Source organism: Lissotriton vulgaris, chromosome 6 (assembly GCF_964263255.1).
Source record: "Lissotriton vulgaris chromosome 6, aLisVul1.2, whole genome shotgun sequence".
NCBI lineage: Eukaryota > Metazoa > Chordata > Amphibia > Caudata > Salamandridae > Lissotriton > Lissotriton vulgaris.
In genome coordinates this window covers 260,860,667-260,877,499 of record NC_141694.1, presented here as the reverse complement: position 1 = coordinate 260,877,499, position 16,833 = coordinate 260,860,667, and the positions used below count along the sequence as shown (strand labels likewise).

The 16,833-nt window shown below is 50.4% G+C and overlaps 1 protein-coding gene across 3 annotated transcripts in view; it reads right to left on the bottom strand.

Moving 5' to 3' along the window:
• Positions 1 to 16,833, bottom strand: part of OSR1 (odd-skipped related transcription factor 1) — a 37,746-nt gene that overhangs the window by 19,285 nt on the left and 1,628 nt on the right. Inside the window, exons 1-2 of one of the 3 annotated variants that reach the window (XM_086926291.1) lie at positions 12,784 to 12,962; positions 4,320 to 4,390 (exon numbers count right to left, since the gene is read on the bottom strand). Coding sequence is in view for 1 of the 3 variants with exons in the window: in XM_086926290.1 (XP_086782416.1) it covers positions 4,320 to 4,390 (71 nt within the window). In the remaining 2 variants the exon portion in view is untranslated. Of the gene's footprint in view, positions 1 to 4,319; positions 4,391 to 12,783; positions 12,963 to 16,833 lie in introns of those variants that run through there. The other 2 variants (XM_086926290.1, XM_086926292.1) reach the window with 2 other exon arrangements.

The following is a 16,833-nucleotide window of genomic DNA, read 5'->3' as shown; positions in this document are numbered from 1 at the left end:
ACTGGTCTGGGGCAGCTGTGGTCTTTGCCGTTTGACTGGTCTGGGGCTGCTATGGACTGGGATGTTTGGTCTGTGGCATCTGTGGTCTGGGCTGGTTCACTGGTCTGGGGGCATCAGTGGTCTGAGACGGTTGATTGGTCTGGGGTAGCTGTGGTCTGGCCAGTTAACTGGTCTGGGAGGGCAGCTGTAGTCTGGGCCGGTTGACAGGTCAGGGGCAGCTGTGGTCTGGGCCAGTTCACTGGTCTGAGGGCAGCTGTGGCCTGGGCCATTTCAATGGTCTGGGAGCAGCTGTGGTCTGCGCCAGTTCATTGGTCTGGGGGGGGGGGGGCAGCTGTGGTATGGGTCGGCTGACTGGTATGGGGGCAGATGTGGTCTGGACAGGCCATTTGTGCTGGCACGAGTCAGCAGTTCACACACCCTACAGCATTTAGACCTCGCAGTTCACGGCACCTGTAGCCCACCGGGTGGGCCCAATCCTTCTGGGCCAGAGGGTCCCGGTTGGGGCTGCTTCCTTGGGACTTGCACTGCACATTGTTGGGCGCTCAGCACTGCAAATATGTGGTTCACTCACCCGTAAGAGGGCGATGATGTGTGTAAACACAAGCAGATAGATTTAATAATACTAACATTTGGCCTGCTCTGTGGTTAGTGTGAGCACACCCTGACACCGTTATTAATCCTTTACAATCAATCAATCAATCAATCATAGGCATTTATACCGCGCACTACTCACCCGGAGGGTCTCAAGGCGCTTGGGGGGTGCAGGGGGGGGGGGCCCGCACTGCTCGAACAGCCAGGTCTTGAGCTTCTTCCTGAAGGAGAGGTGGTCTTGGGTCAGGCGTAGGTCGGTCGGGAGGGAGTTCCAAGTCTTGGCGGCCAGGTGGGAGAAGGACCTTCCTCCTGTTGTCGCTCTGCGGATGCGGGGGACGGCGGCGAGGGCGTGACTGGTCGAGCGGAGATGGCGTTTGGGAGCGTAGAAGTTGAGGCGGCTGTTGAGGTAAGTCGGGCCATGGTTGTGTAGGGCTTTGTGTGCGTGGGTGAGGAGCCGGAAGGTGATTCTTTTGTTGATCGAGAGCCAGTGCAGGTCTCTCAGGTGTCTGGAGATGTGGCTTCGTCTGGGGACGTCGAGGATGAGTCTCGCCGAGGCGTTCTGGATACGCTGGAGTCTCTTCTGGAGCTTGGCGGTGGTTCCGGCGTAGAGGGCGTTGCCGTAGTCCAGACGGCTGGTGACGAGGGCCTGGGTGACCGTCTTCCTGGTCTCGGTGGGGATCCACCGGAAGATCTTACGTAGCATGCGCAGGATGTTGAAACAGGACGAGGAGACGGCGTTGACTTGTCTGGTCATGGAGAGGGAGGAGTCCAGGATGAAGCCCTGGTTGCGTGCGTAGTCTGTCGGTTTGGGTGCGTTGCCCAGAGTGGGGGGCCACCAGGAGTCGTCCCAGGCGGAGGGTGAGGAGCCCAGGATGAGGACTTCCGTCTTGTCTGTGTTCAGTTTCAGGCGGCTGGTCGTCATCCACTCGGCCACGTCTTTCATCCCTTCGTGTAGGTTGGCTCTGGCGGTGGCGGGGTCGTTGGTCAGGGAGAGGATCAGCTGGGTGTCATCGGCATAGGAGATGATGTTCAGGTTGTGTTGGCGTGCGATGGCCGCAAGGGGGCTCATGTAGACATTGAAGAGGGTGGGGCTGAGCGAGGAGCCCTGAGGGACGCCGCAGATGACTTCCGTGGCTTCTGATCTGAACGGGGGGAGGCGGACTCTCTGTGTCCTTCCGGCGAGGAAGGAGATGATCCATTCCAGTGCCTTCTCCTTGATTCCGACGTTGCTGAGGCGCTGAACTAGGGTGCGGTGGCAGACAGTGTTGAATGCCGCGGAGAGGTCCAGGAGGATGAGGGCCGCTGTTTCTCCGTTGTCCAGCAGGGTTCGGATGTCGTCAGTGGCAGCGATGAGGGCGGTCTCGGTGCTGTGGTTGGCCCGGAAGCCTGACTGAGATGGGTCGAGGGATCCAGTTGTCTCGAGGAAGGCTGCCAGTTGCTTGTTGACGGTCTTCTCGATGACTTTGGCTGGAAACGGGAGGAGCGAGATGGGGCGGTAGTTCTTGAGTTCGGTGGAGTCCGCCGTTGGTTTCTTTAGTAGAGCGCTGAGTTCGGCGTGCTTCCAGCTCTCAGGGAAGGTGGCGGTGTCGAAGGAGGTGTTGATGATGTCCCGCAGGTGGGGTGCGATGACAGCGTCGGCCTTGTTAAAGACGTGGTGAGGGCAGGGGTCGGTCTGCTCTCAGGGAGGGGAGGAGAGTGGTGTGAATTGTGTAAACACAATAGGGCACTGCACCAATGGAGAGCGGTGGGCAGTGACTTAGATGTGAACAGTAAGGCTGGAGGGATGTTGTCAAGTACAACTCTCTAGCCTTTGTCTTCATTTTACAGCTTTGGAGATGTGTCTTACTTCTTCAAGAACAGGAAAGAATAAATTGTCTGTCTGTGTCCCTTCTTTTGCGCTTGTGGCGTAAATATTTGCTATGTCTTGGATCTATATAAACCCAAGGGTAGGGTGCTGAGCCCAGCAGGCCACCATACTTGCGAGGTCCTGCCATTCCCAATTGGCTCACAAATTGCGAGAGGCTCATTAATATTCATGACCCTCGCAATTTGCGACCCCATTGAGAATCACAAACAGTGTCTGAGACACTGTTGTGCATGGGATTTAGCGCCTCGCCCAATAACCATTACGTCCACCAACGCTTGTACAGTAAGGTAAGAGTTTAGTTACTGCTCTTACCTCCACCCAGTTAAGAACAGGGCATGCTTACCCGAAAAGATAATCGTAGGTCGATATAATACTGCCAAACAAGCTCTTATTGTCAAGGTCGTGTGTCAGCTTTTTGAGATATCTACAGCACACAGATGTGCACACAAGGGGTCCAGATGGGGTGAAACACGTGGTTCACGCATGTCCTACACATCTGGCGGGGATTAGCTGCCGGTGGACCAATTTTGGACAACCGTGTTTCAATTTGTAAGTTAAAACAGCGTACAGAAAACGTTTTCAATTAAAAGACACAAGATGCAGAGGTGGGCAGCTAGGGTGTACACTTCTCTCCAGGCTATTCCGGGTACTGTTCACAGTCCTCGACTTTTCTCCCACAAATCATTGTTTTCAGGTATATTTGTCTAAAATTGTCAGTGCAGGCATAATAAGACTTCAACACCCAGAATGCAATAGGCTATGACACAAAGTCCAGAACTGGAATCGATGTCTGTAATGACCTGAAAAGGGTAAGCCACCCCGATGGGAACACATTCAGTAAACCATGATATGGGTGTCCTTATGATGAAAGGCGGAGACAGTCTAGTTAATATTTTTATTCTATAAGAAGGCCGGGGAGGGGAGCAGTGAAAGTTCTGCTCACAAGAAAGGTAAACGTGGACGTAAAAGTCTTGTTCGTGACCCATAGTGCTGCTCTTGCAGGAGAAAAACAGAAAGGAGATAAAACCCACGCTCAGCCTTGTAAAAACCTTCCGAAGAACAGCCACGTGTGTGATGGGAGGGGCATCTACTTTTCAGGAGACACAGATGCGAAGAGACGCAGCTTAACAATGAATAATGACCCAAGGCACCATTGAAAAGAATGGGAGATGGCTACCTGGGTCTTGTCAGCTGGCATCTCTATGATCTTAGACCATAGAGTCAGCAGGCTGTCGAGGGAGCGGCAAACACAGACACTTGGCTACAATGTTGGAGACTTCAGTGTGCAGCGAGAATGTGACGCGCCCAGAAACCACAGATCACCAGTGCCTAGAAGCTCCCGGCTATTAGCGCTATATAAATATCGCAAAAGAGTACTCGCAGGAGGAAACGATCACAAAACCAATAGAAAATATTCTCATGCCTTATGTGGTTGGCAGGTATGCCGTTTTTGAAAAATAGTTTTGCCCCAAAATGATATAATTCCGATAAGGCAGTAGTGTAAACCTGCCTCTTTCTCTATCTTGTACTCTAAAATAACAACTTGGCATGAAAAAAATAAGAGTATCGCTAACCAATGCGAGAGAACGCACTTGGAGGGCACGATCCGCGCCCACTTTTGCTTCCCACCCATGAAGTGGCCAGCCCTCAATCAACCAAAAATGTAAAGCGCTGTTACAATGAGGACTGGTGCGTTTATAACAAATATATGAAAATATGCACAGGTACTACTACTTCCACTAGCAACATACAATGGGGACTCAAGTTATGACTTTTGATGCAAATACGTAATATCGTTCGAAATAAACAGCAGGCGTTGGTTTTATTTACACACTTCGTGAGTTTGGGCATCATAGCTCACCTCAGACACGTGCTGGGCAGCGCTGCCAGGTAGAATCCGACAAGACGCTCGGTCCTCACTTCTGATGCCACCTGGGGAGAGAGGTACAAACACGTGTTTATTCCAACGTGAGGTGCAGAGGCTGAAGCGCAGGTGCCCCCCCCCCCGAGGCGTGGGTACACGTGCCCCAACGTCACTGCGAGGGCACAGCTCTGCCCTGTGGAACTGAAGCATTAAAAAATATTACTCTTGAGAGTAAAGGCGTATATTGCAAATACCCCCCCCCCCCCCACAAAAATACATAAATAAATAAATAAAAACACAGCTGGTAACCACGCCTGCTGCAGATTCTAATTCGGGCAGGACTTGTACCACCCCAGAGGTCACTATTTGTATTATATCATGTATTTATGGCATTTATGAGGCGCACTGTGGCCAGACAGGTATTTTGGCACTAAACGGAACACTGATGAGTTAGAAAATAACACATTGACGTCGTACAGGCGCCAAACGATGCCCTCTACAGATGCCACTAACTACTGTCTTGTTCAAAAATATAGATTTAGGGACAAACATGTTAGCCTTTGTAAAATGTTTGGTTATTGTACAATTTTTCAATGTGGTTTGTTTTTGTTTACCGCTGCCTTTATATTAAAATAAAACTATTTCAACTATGATAGGGATATGATGGGTAACTGTGGGGCTGGGGTCACTGTGATAGCGAAATAAATGCAATAAAGAAAGTTAGACTAGAGCAATTCTTCTTTAAACCCTGTCTCACAGTGGCAGTGTTTTTTTATACTGCTGTTTTTGTTATTTTCATTAGGAAAAAGCACTCTTGCAGACATATTTTGCAATTGCAACGAAACTGAATCCCCTACCGTTAAATTCTCTTCGAAGTTCTGTTTTGTGTTTGGAGTTCTCACGGTATGAGCTTTTGGACGCGGCCTCGCGCTGAAGCCGCCCCGGGGTCCTAGAGTTGGCCCTGGCACAGTCGTCTCGGCGCCTACCCGGGACACGGGCGGCATCTTTGTGGGACTGGCACGGCGGCAGCTTCGCCATTCTGCGCGGCTTTTTATATGAGAACACCGACCCGGCGGAGGCGCTACTTCAGGTTTATGGAATCTTTTTTTTACATTCTAAGCGCTAGTGGCTGGCCGGTAGTCCATCTTAGCGCTGCAGAGCGCAGCATCGACACACCCTCCATAAAATAATACCGGGTTAGGGATCAGCCGACACATCAAAGTGGTCTTCCCATGTCTGAAGTGCGTGCCACCCTCTCCGACAGTATCTCAGCTCGGAGACGTGCTCAGTCTGGACACTTTACCCAAACTCATATTAACAGAGCCTTTTATGATTTTTTTTTAAATTAAGAATGTCACATCCTTCATAAGAAAAAGTGCTGCGCTGTTACATGCAGCCGAGGGTTTCGAAAGCGCCTCAGGCACCAGGGTGGGTAGAGGGCGCTGGGCGCTTTGTTTTCTGCACCAAAACTGCTGTGTCCATATTGTTCCTGGTGGGCTTGTGAAGGATAATATTAAGAAGAAGCGCGAGTCAAGGGTGAGGGGGTACACATGCATTTGAAAAAGCGGTATCATATTCTGAGGCAAAAAACCCGCCTATGCCATGTCTTTGAACATACACAACGCCACGGTAACTTCTTCGCGCACACGAAACGGCACGGCCACTTCCTTGAGCAACAGACAAAACGCCGCGGTCATTATATCTCAGGCAGGCCTTTGCGCGTTTCATCTTCTAAACTTCATAGTTTCGGCAAAATCGCAGAGATCCCGGTGGATGCCACCGCGCTGACCCGGAATCAAAGAGGTCAACCTGCTGCTGGGCCGGCCTGTTAATTGGAGACAGTCCGATCCTGGCCCTGTCCCTTGTTTAACGCTTCATGGCAGGGGTGTGTTTGGGGGGGGGGGGGGGGGGGAACGCAGGTACCCACCCATGTTCACAAAAGAGCGCAGAGCTGTGCGCACAGCCGGTGAGCCTCCTGCTAAACGCACGGGCTTCTGTGGGCTGTGAATACGGTCACCCGTGCGGATCCCTTCACATTCCAAGGCAGCGCGTCTTTGAAAAGGGTAGATGACCGTCCAGGGAGCACTGGCTGGACACACCTAAGGGAAACCATTATGCCGCCATGTTTTATTGGTGTTTATGTGACCCACCAGAGCATCGCGCGCACGTCCATGCCCAGTCTATGTCCCTGGTAAAGTTAACTGGAAGACCTTTTTTTATTTTTAAATTTATCTTAAAAGTTTAGAAGTCAAAATGCCTTTTTGGTGCAAAAAAGAAACAACTGACCTAGAAATTCAGGGCAATTCTTCAACCTAGTTTGAACAAATTAAGACAATATTTCTTTTGAAATAATAATAAAGGCGCACACCGAGCAAAATGCACTGTAATGACGAAAGCACGTCAGCTGTTGTTCGCTATTGCTATTATCATTATTATTACTCATCTTATTATTATATTCGTGTAGTTTTAGTTGTGAAAATTATTTTTTATTGCAGTTTCAGTTTTAACAATTGGTTTCTGGAATGATAGAATTACAAATATACCAACCGCAAAAAACAACCATTCTAATTTCTTCAGCGGGAATCTTCATCAAAGATCTTTATTCGGCCCAGTGTAAGAGCATGAAAGCACATTTCAAAACACATAACACAATTCACTCATTAAGCACATATTCAAGCCGCAGTCATGTCAGTGAATATAATCTTAAAGCCTTGTTGAAACGGCCATTTACAAGTGTTTTCCGCTGAATATTACTGGGGCCAATGCGCTTTTGGACGTGGTGTTGCGCGCAGCAGGAGGGAACAAACATCATGCAAAATTCGCCAATGAAATAAAAATAACCAACGACCGGAAAAAGACCTCCCTGTGCAGAAAGAACCAGACACGCGAAACAAACGGAATCTCATTGGAATTTTTCTACGGGACATTTCATCAAAATTGCATATATCCTTACCCGATTCCAGCAGCCTCCATTCGAAACTGGTCAAAAATTATTTGTAACTGGGCGCCGAGCCATGGGAGGAGGTTTCACGATCAGGACGTTTTGGGCATATCACCAAATACATGATGCATGTTCGAAGTCTGCACTAATACCCGGTGCAATACTGTGTGCGGGTGAATCGTGGAAGGGAAACTGGGTGGCTGGTAGTGAGATGCATATGAATTCAGCAATAACATGCGTGTAATCAGTCACACTTACACACATTCCTGCTTACATGCATGCGGTAAACGTGTTTACAACCACAGCTAAACGCATGTAAGAACAGCTACACCTACATGCATCCATACATGCTTTCCAATACACATACATGCGCACCGACATATTCACATACATGCACGCACATGCACTCTTACGTGCATGCAATAAACATATCTAAACGAATCTACAAATAAAACGCCTTCCGTTGCACACACACGCACACATTAATGCGGACAAGTACCCCACACATACTAGCATGCATGCATTAATACGCGCATGCATGTTCATACAGTATACATGCAGCCATTCTTGCATGCACAGGCGGGTGCAGGTCGTGACTCGGACACTTCGGTACAATCCGCCCCGCGAGAGAGCAAACACCTCGCGCCCTCCATGGCTCTCTGTTGTTCCTCTCCGGTTGTAATTGGGCTTCGTGTAAACATGTCTTTATCTCGGTTTTTACAGAGGGCCCTCGAGAGCTCTCCGAATCCACTGGCAATAAAACGGGACGGCTTTCAAGCACAGGGCTCGGTGGCCGGGTAATTGAGAGCAGACCCCTCAGTGCACTGACATACGAGTGAAACCCAAGCCCCTCTGCCAAGATAAACCCGCCGCAGAACCGCACCGTAAAGCTGAGGGAGTCCATCTGTCCGGGCGCGCTCCTCCCTCCTTCCCTCCCTCCCTCCCTGGGTGCAGCAGTGCTGGGGCTGGGCCTGCGCTGTTGTGTGACCCTGGCCCAGCGCCTTGTGTGACCCTGGCCCAGTGGCCCTACTCCGTTGTGACCCTGGCCTGCACTGATGTGTGACCTGGGCCCCCTTCCAACATCCCCTTGCAAGACCTGAGCCCCCAGTAGCCCTGGGGTAGGCCGGTGCTGGAATGAGTCTCCGGGCTCGGGTCTGCGCCATTATGTGCCCTGGACTGGGCCTGCGGCTTCTCTGCACCCTGCGCTGGGCTTGCGCCGGTGTGTGAACCTGGGGCAGGGCCGCTGCGCCCTCTGGCGTTTGACCTAAGCCACTGGACCCCGAGCTGGACCTCCGCAGGTATGTGGCCCTGGCTGGGCGCGAGGCCTGCGCCACTGTGTAACCCTGGGCTGGGCAAGCGACTCTGTGCGCCACTGTGTGACCCTGGGCTGGGTATGCAACTTTGTCCACCACTGTGTGACCCTGTGCTGGGCATGCGACTCTGCTCGAGCCTGGTTGGGCTTGCCACTGTGTGACCCTGGGTATGCGACTCAGTTTGACCCTGGGCTGGAACTGCGCCACTGTGTGACCCTGGGTATGCGACTTGACCCTGGGCTGGAACTGCGCCACTGTGTGACCCTGGGTATGCGACTTGACCCTGGGCTGGAACTGCGCCACTGTGTGACCCTGGGCTGGGCTTGCGCCGCTATGTGGCCTATCTCTAGTTAAGACTTCTGCAAGCCGCCAACTCTAACACCACGCATATAGAACAGATGATGTGGACCTGAGGAAAATATTGTATACATCTCCGAACCAATCTAAAGTGGACACTCCGCAGTTTAGGTGCCCTATCAATTGGTAATGTTTCATAATAAAGCGATAATCATATTTATTAGAGCGCTAAAGGCAATAGGTTGAGTGAAGAAAGCAAGACGGAAAATCAAAGGCCATTATAGAAAGATAATAGAGAACCGGTCGGTGCACTGATTGTTGAAAATATTAAAGAGTTCCCAATGTTACGAATCCTGAGAGAAAAGAGCAGGTGTGTAAGCGAAAGCCTCACCTTTCCTCACACATGCACACACTCTAAACATTCACGTATGTCGAAGCAGCAGTGGACCAAACAAGCACTCCTTTCTTTACTGTGGCACCTTCATTTCCACCGCACTTTCTACCATTAGTAGGGGCATCGAGGCGCTTTCTCAATCAGGCTGCCTTATCATATGACGGCCGTTTACATCGGCCGCGTGTACTTGGTTGTGTGTCTGCAATGGTAGGTGTTCTTTAATGCAGAAGTAAATTGAGTTCAACTCTATTCAAGAACGTTGTAGTGTGATAGGAGTCTGCTCTGGAACAACGTGCATGCGTTGCTAAGCCACGACCTCGTGGTCTGCGCAGTGCGCACCATTAAATGTGCGCCTGAAAAATGACCAGGTACAAGCGGCAATATTGCTTTTCGAAAAGGGACACATTTCTGGAGAAATTAACCTTTTTGTATTACTCACCTGAATGCCACAACCCAGTGGAGCACGTAAGGGTGTGTGCGCGCATTTGCAGGTGTGTGTCAGCGTTTGTGTCCTTGTGCCGCAGGGAATACGCGCAAATCGCTTTCCGTAATCCCACCTCTTGTAAAACATGCTGTAGTGGCATTAACTGCTTTACTCGCTGCAGAAATGTAACGCTCAATTGATTATAAGTCTTGTAATGATTGCGACATCGCGTCCGTATCTTGGCCGGCCTTCGCATCTCTTTGCACCCGCGTCATGTTTATAGCAGTGCAACCAGGGGCACGTGGTCGTGTGATCTACATGGGAGACTGATGTGCGGCACAGATCCAGCCATTGGGGGCGCTGCGCGCGACTCCGGCCCAGGCAAGTGTCCCATACGCAAAAGCCCCCTTCCTCTTCTCTGTAACCAAGTGTGCAAATTGGACAAATGGGGCCTTTTGAGGTCTAATTGAGCGTGAGAGAAGGCGCTGCCCAGTTAATGAGGTCTGAGAGAGCTCCCTTTTCATGCCTTCAAGAAGACCCCCCTACCGTCCCTATAAAATCACCAATCACGTGACATCGCAGAATCTGTGGTGACAGGCGCGCGGAGCGCTGTATCAGGAATGTTAATTAGTGCGGCGATTGTTTCTCTCTATTGACTCCCCACCGGGGCTGTCTTTGAAGGCACGGGGGCTTCGCAGGTAGTGCACACAGCGGCACCGCGTCGCCTCTGAGTGCGGATGCACGAACTAGGTGAACACACCCCGTGCAACAGCCGCGCGACTTATTACAAAGGAGGTACATTAATTGCAGGGTTATAGTTTTGGGGCCAGGCGGGAATCCGTTTGACAGCTCCTGTCCCTGCCTTGTTTACCCATCTGTGCGGTGATAACGGTTCTACTCCATTTGTGTTTACACTGGGAGCGACGTAAGTCTGGTCTTGCAAACACTACAACACCTCATGTTTACTCGTGGTGTAGATAGGGTATCATTAAAATACATCATATCTGCCCGTGTTGCGTAAAAGAAAACTTCACGTCCACCTGGGATGAACACCTCAACAGCTCACGTCTACCCGTCGTGCTCTCTAGAGCACCGCACACATACCTGCCGTGCACTCGGCAGCAGCTCGCATCTTCCCTGGTGCACGTCAGAGCACCGTAAATCTACGCTCGGTGCACTCAGTGACACTTCACCTCTGCCCGGCCATTGGTCCTCTCAGCAGCAGTCACGCCCGCCCGTGGTGCACTCAGTAACAGTCTGCACGCAAGAGCACCGCACAGCCACCCGTCGTGCACATAGTAACAGGCTAAGCTCACGTCTTTCAATGGTGCAACACCCGTGGTGCACTCAGTAACAAGTCACATATACACGTGATTGCGCGCGCACTCGGATCGGATCGTTTGAGGTGCAGCATGTTGGAGTAGTGACAACTGATTGTGTTTTGCACAAACCAGCCTAGGATTACAGACACTCACTCATCTCACTTGATGTCATTTGTCCACACATAGCTCCCAGAAGCCCCTGGTTACAAAAATGACACAACCGCACATACCGTGGATAGTTACACTACATTGGGTTACTGAGGGTGGCCATCCACACGCGGGCATCAGAACATGGCTACACCGTGGTCACTCACAGCCCACATCTTGGTGTGCACCGGACCAGCGCACGCCCGCCCTGTGTCATGCACGTGCGCGACGCACACCCAGGAGGCTCAGCTAAAACGCACACCATCCCTCTCAACACACACACACGGACGCCGCACACATCTGCCTTTGATGCACTAAAATGCACAGCTCCACCTGCCCTCGGTTACACACACCTGACCGGGCGATACACATGAACTCCATACATCGATTTGTTTGACAAACACGCACACTGGTCGCGTTTGTTGTGAATGACACAATGCCTATGGTTAAACACAAGGTTCCAGCTCATACGCACGTGAATTATGCTCTAAAAGTCTTACAAGGTGGGGTGAACAGACCCGTACAGCGAGACACCCGCTCTCAGCAGTTCAGTTGTGAAAAGAAACATTTCAGCTGGGGCAAAAAAGACACAGAAAAATGACTGAAACTCGTACACAGCCACCTCGGTTGGAACCAATGGCCTCGCGCAGGACACTGCCACCACCCGCAGAATAATACAGCAACCACAGAGCGGGCCCCACGTCCCACTTCCAACACACCCAGGCGGTCGCTGCAACGCGAGACCGCCTCACGTCGAGAAGGAGGGGTCGCCCCACCAGTGGGGTTATCTTTAAAGTCAGTGTGGTAAAGCATGTCCATGTTTAGCAATAAGGGTTGGACAGACCGACATGCACCTGCTTGTGGCATCCCGTGGGGCACCGGAGCCAGTTCAACCCCCGGTCCTCATGAGTCCATCAGCAGCAGCGCCACCACAGACGTCTTCTATGCGCTGAATTCACCACGGGAAGAGTTCCCAAAAAGTAAAGCAGCCTGCCAGCACTGCACGTGTGCAAAGCATCCCGCAGCCAGCATCAAGGCGCGTGCATCGAACAGACATCAACAGCGGCAGCCCCGGCAGAATAGCTTCACCTCCATCGCCAGGGCTCACATATATTATGTGCGTGTGTTCGTCTTTTCACGCACACCTATACCACACGCATCAACACATTCGTACAACCAATAGTTGTTCCAAATGTGACAAAGTAACGATTCCAAAAAAAAGACACCTGATTTAAGAAAATCGTGCATTCTAAATAGTTACATAGCATGAAAAATGGAGAATGCTATTCATCACCTTGGCTAAACCTATCACTTTTATCTATCTATCTATCTATCTATCTATCTATCTATCTATCTATCTATCTATCTATCTATCTATCTATCTATCTATCTATCTATCTATCTATCTATCTATCGATAGTTTCAGACTGCAAACTGGGGGTGTGTGTGCCAGACAAAACTTATGCATGCAAATTCATTTTTGAGGCATACTTATATATAAAGTTTAGTGCACAAACACCTCAGATTTCGACCTCTGTGTAGATCTCTCCAGTGACCTAAGCCCCACCCGGGGTTTTGCCTCCTGCTGCCCCCGGTAACCCTCCGGGTGTACGCCGTCTTTACCTAGTGCCGGTGCCCAGGGGTGGCCCCTCGGGGTGATCCGCGCTGTCCCAATCGTGTGCTGCGGCTGGGGGCCCAGCAGATCCGGGCATAGTCTGCGCCTGGTGCCTTCTGTCACTGCCCCGCTCTCCTCCCGGGGTCCCGCAGCCAGTCCAGTGCGCGCCTCAGTCAGCCTCAAACTCCTCTGCACTCTGCAGGCCGCCGCCTCCTTATTTCAAGCACTGGAGCTCGGCGCATGCGCAGCCGCCGCTGGCCGGCCCTGCCCTTAGAGGGAGGAGAAGTAGAGCTGTGGAGAGCGCTACCACACCTCCTCACTGCTCGTCACCTACCGCACTCTGTTACAGAACCACGACAATGACAACAAACAAATAACACCCAGATATAAACGGGACAGTTGCACACTTGGAAACTCTCGGGTGATCTCGAGAGGCGGGCGCGCCCTCAGAAGACGGAGTGGAGCTTTTCCGCACCTCGCTGTCTATACCCGACCTGGCTCCGTCATGGGTGTCACCAATGCTTGAAATGGAAACTTTAAAGTGCAGGTGTGTGTCACCAGTGCTTGAAATGGAAACTTTAAAGTGCAGGTGGGTGTCACCAGTGCTTGAAATAAGACATTAAAGTGCCGGTGGGTGTCACCAGTGCGTGAAATGAAAACATTTAAGTGCTGGTAGGTGTCACCAGTGCTGGAAATGGAAACATTAAAGTGCAGGTGGGTGTCACAAGTCCTTGAAATGAAAACATTAAAGTGCAAGTAGGTGTCACCAATGCTTGAAATTGAAAAATCAAAGTGAGGGTGGGTGTCACCATTGCTTGAAATGGAAAAATTAAAGTGAGGGTGGGTGTCACCAGTGCTTGAAATGGAAAAATTAAAGTGCAGGTACTCTATCAGAGTACCTGCTTGTTTCTGAGAAGTGCCGGTACTCTCCAAAGAAAGTATTACGTCTCTTGAGAACTGCCGGTACTCTCCCTCTCAAAATAAAAAAGTGCTGGTACTCAGTACCGGTCCACTTGAAGCACTGGGTGTCACTAAATGAGGAGACTGTGGTTACAGATAGCAGAAATAAAACCAAACAGGCCCTAATGCATGGATGTCAGCTCCGCTGGGCACCCAGAGATGGTGCGCCCAGGGTCACCTAGACACCTCTCAATCCTAACCATTAGTGTCCTCGGTGTCATGTGAGCGAATGACTGAGGCGAATGGTTTCATCACAACAAACACATCAAACTACACAGGGGCTGTTGCATGCTCGCCAACCTCACAGAGCACCCAAGAGGCAGGTGTGGGGGACTTACACACCTCTCACTCCCAACCCCTAGCTCCTCGGTGTCACGTGAGTCAGTGACTGAGGAGAATGGGCTCAAAACATACACAGAAAATAAAAACACACAGGAGGTGTTGCATGCACGCAAACCTCAAAGAGCACCCAGAAGAATGGTGGGCTCGCCCTGATGGTGGAGGGGGTGGTCAGTTACACATCTCCTGACGGCCCAACCCCCAGCAGCCTCTGTGTCTTGGGAGTCCAGCCAGTGCTCCCAGCAAACACACATCAAAGCACACAGGGCCTGCTATGCACAGGTTAACCCCGCAGAAGCAAACAAGGCCGGTGTAGACTGAGGTCCCCCCAGTGAGTCCTTTCTCTGCTACTACAGACAGTAACCTTCACCTCTCTCTCCAGTGCCCTTCGGGCCTCCCCTCAGTCCCTACAATGCCCACTGCTCCCAGGCGACCTTGGGTTGGGTCAAGTGCTGCAGATGTTACAGACACTGTGAGAACACCGACTTACAATGGAGAGAGAGACGGGTGTTTAAGAGAAAATATATTAAAAAGTTGAGAGAAAAATAATCTAAGAAACTGTTTAGCACAGTATAGGGATGTGTTTCCTGTAAGCATCATGGCATAACTAACAGTCTGAAGCAACGCAACGTCGTGGAGATGCAGTGCTGCTCCCAAAATCCCTTGGAATGGTCGGCATTAAATGCCCCTCGCTATGGGTGTGGGGGCACTATAAAACATCCGATTAAAAGATAGACCCAGAGATCGACCCTTGCCATCACCGACCACGCCCCCCCCCCCCCCCCGCCAAACCAGTCGACGAGTAGGTGATGTGTCGACTGATTCGATAGATTTGCTTTCACTGCGCCTTAATTCATCCATGTCGCACCTAGGCGCTGGTGGCAAACTCACAGGGGCTTTAAAGCAGTCATTTGGATAAGCAGAGTGACATACACAATATGTAATGAACCGTAGATTTTTTCAAAAATTTAGATAAAAACAAGAGTAAAATAATCATCATAATTGTAGATAAATAATATTGGCGAATTAAATGTCAAACATTTCCTCTCGTCAGAATCCTGCCCAGAAGGCCACGTTTAACAAACTGTGACATCAATGCCTCTGCAGTCAGCAGGAGCAGCAAATAAACGTGGTGCTGACACTATAGTAATGTTAATAATAGATAATGAAAATAACGGGCAATTCATTTTTATTATGATTCTATGAGTATTATTTTAATGGTATTAATATCATTACTACTATTACTATTATTACCACCGGCGGAATAATATAATAATAATAATCAGAAACGTAAAAATACTACTATTATAACTACAATTAATAGATGCTGGTTATAATTCTAACACTACTACTAATCTACTATAACTCGTACTACTACTAAGAATAAATAGTGACCGTGTTATGCTGCAAGCGCCTAGAAGCCCTCGGGTAATAGTGCGCTATACAAATATATAAGTATTTTTTTTTAATAATATATCAGCATTTTTCCTTCTTCTGCTTGTTATTCGTGCTGCTCTTCGATGCGGTGGGCCCTGGGCCCTTGAGCTGTGTGTCCGGGTCACATCTCCCTCCCCTGGAAGAAGTGAGTGTGCCTGCGCCCCGCCGTGAGCGCTGGCTCGGTACAGTATAGAGTGACTGAACCAGTGGGCCGCTCCACTCGTGAAACACTTCCACGGCGTCTTTGTAAATAAATGACCCGCACACTGGCGGGAGTTTGACCCTTTCGCCGCCCCGTAGGACCACCTCGCGCTGTCCACGCGCTGCCTCTCACCTCTCTGCAGCCGGGGCCGCGCGCCACCGCGCAAAGCAGCTGATAGGTCATCTCCCACTAACGCTTGCGCGAGATAAACAATGCAAGGTGTGTCCGGGTCAGGGTTCACGAGCACACTCCAGAGCCCTTGACCTACTGCCCCTTCGCGGCTGCCCGGTGGAGGTGCAACGGGATGCGGGTACTGCAAGGTGGTCCCGGCAGAAGATGGCTGTGGTTTGGGCACAGTCGGTGCACCGCACCGGCAAGGAAGCCAGCAAACCTTTTCACAAGAGGGAAATGGGACAAAAGGGACGCGGACTGAACTTGAGGCAGTCACCGTGTATTATGCAGCCTTAACTATATATATCTGTTTGATGTACACATTAAATGTGTGCACTCTGCACCAGTAATGCTTTATGAATTCAATGTGTACCCTACAGCACAAGTGTGTACTGTATATTCACTGTGTGTACTCTGCACCAGTAATGTTTTGTGCATTACTTGTGCACTCTGCAACATGATTTTGCCTTCCCTATGTGCTCTGTGAGGCTGTATGAGGTGGTCAACGTGTATTCTGCAGCATCAACACAGATAACTGTGCCATTCATTGTGTGTAGAGGTCGGTCGCTGGAGCACATTCCTATTATGCATTCACTAGGTGCACTCTGTTCACAATGTGAGGGCGGTCATGGTGTACTCTGCATCACTAAAGTCTGTTGTGCAGTCATTACGTGTTCTCTGTTCACACCACATGTGACCTGTCACAGGGCGCCATGCGTGTACTCTGATGCACGGATACCTCTTGTGAATTCATCTTGTGTATGAGGTCGGTCTCTCGGCATCATACGGTCTTTTTTTTAATCCACTGGTGTTCCCTGGTCAAACTGTATCGGGTCGGTCATTAGGTACTCTGCATCATTAAGGCCTGTTGTGTATTTATTGAGTGTTCTCTACGCATATTCTATGAGGACGCGACATTCACCGTGTACTCTGAGGCACTCATGTCTGT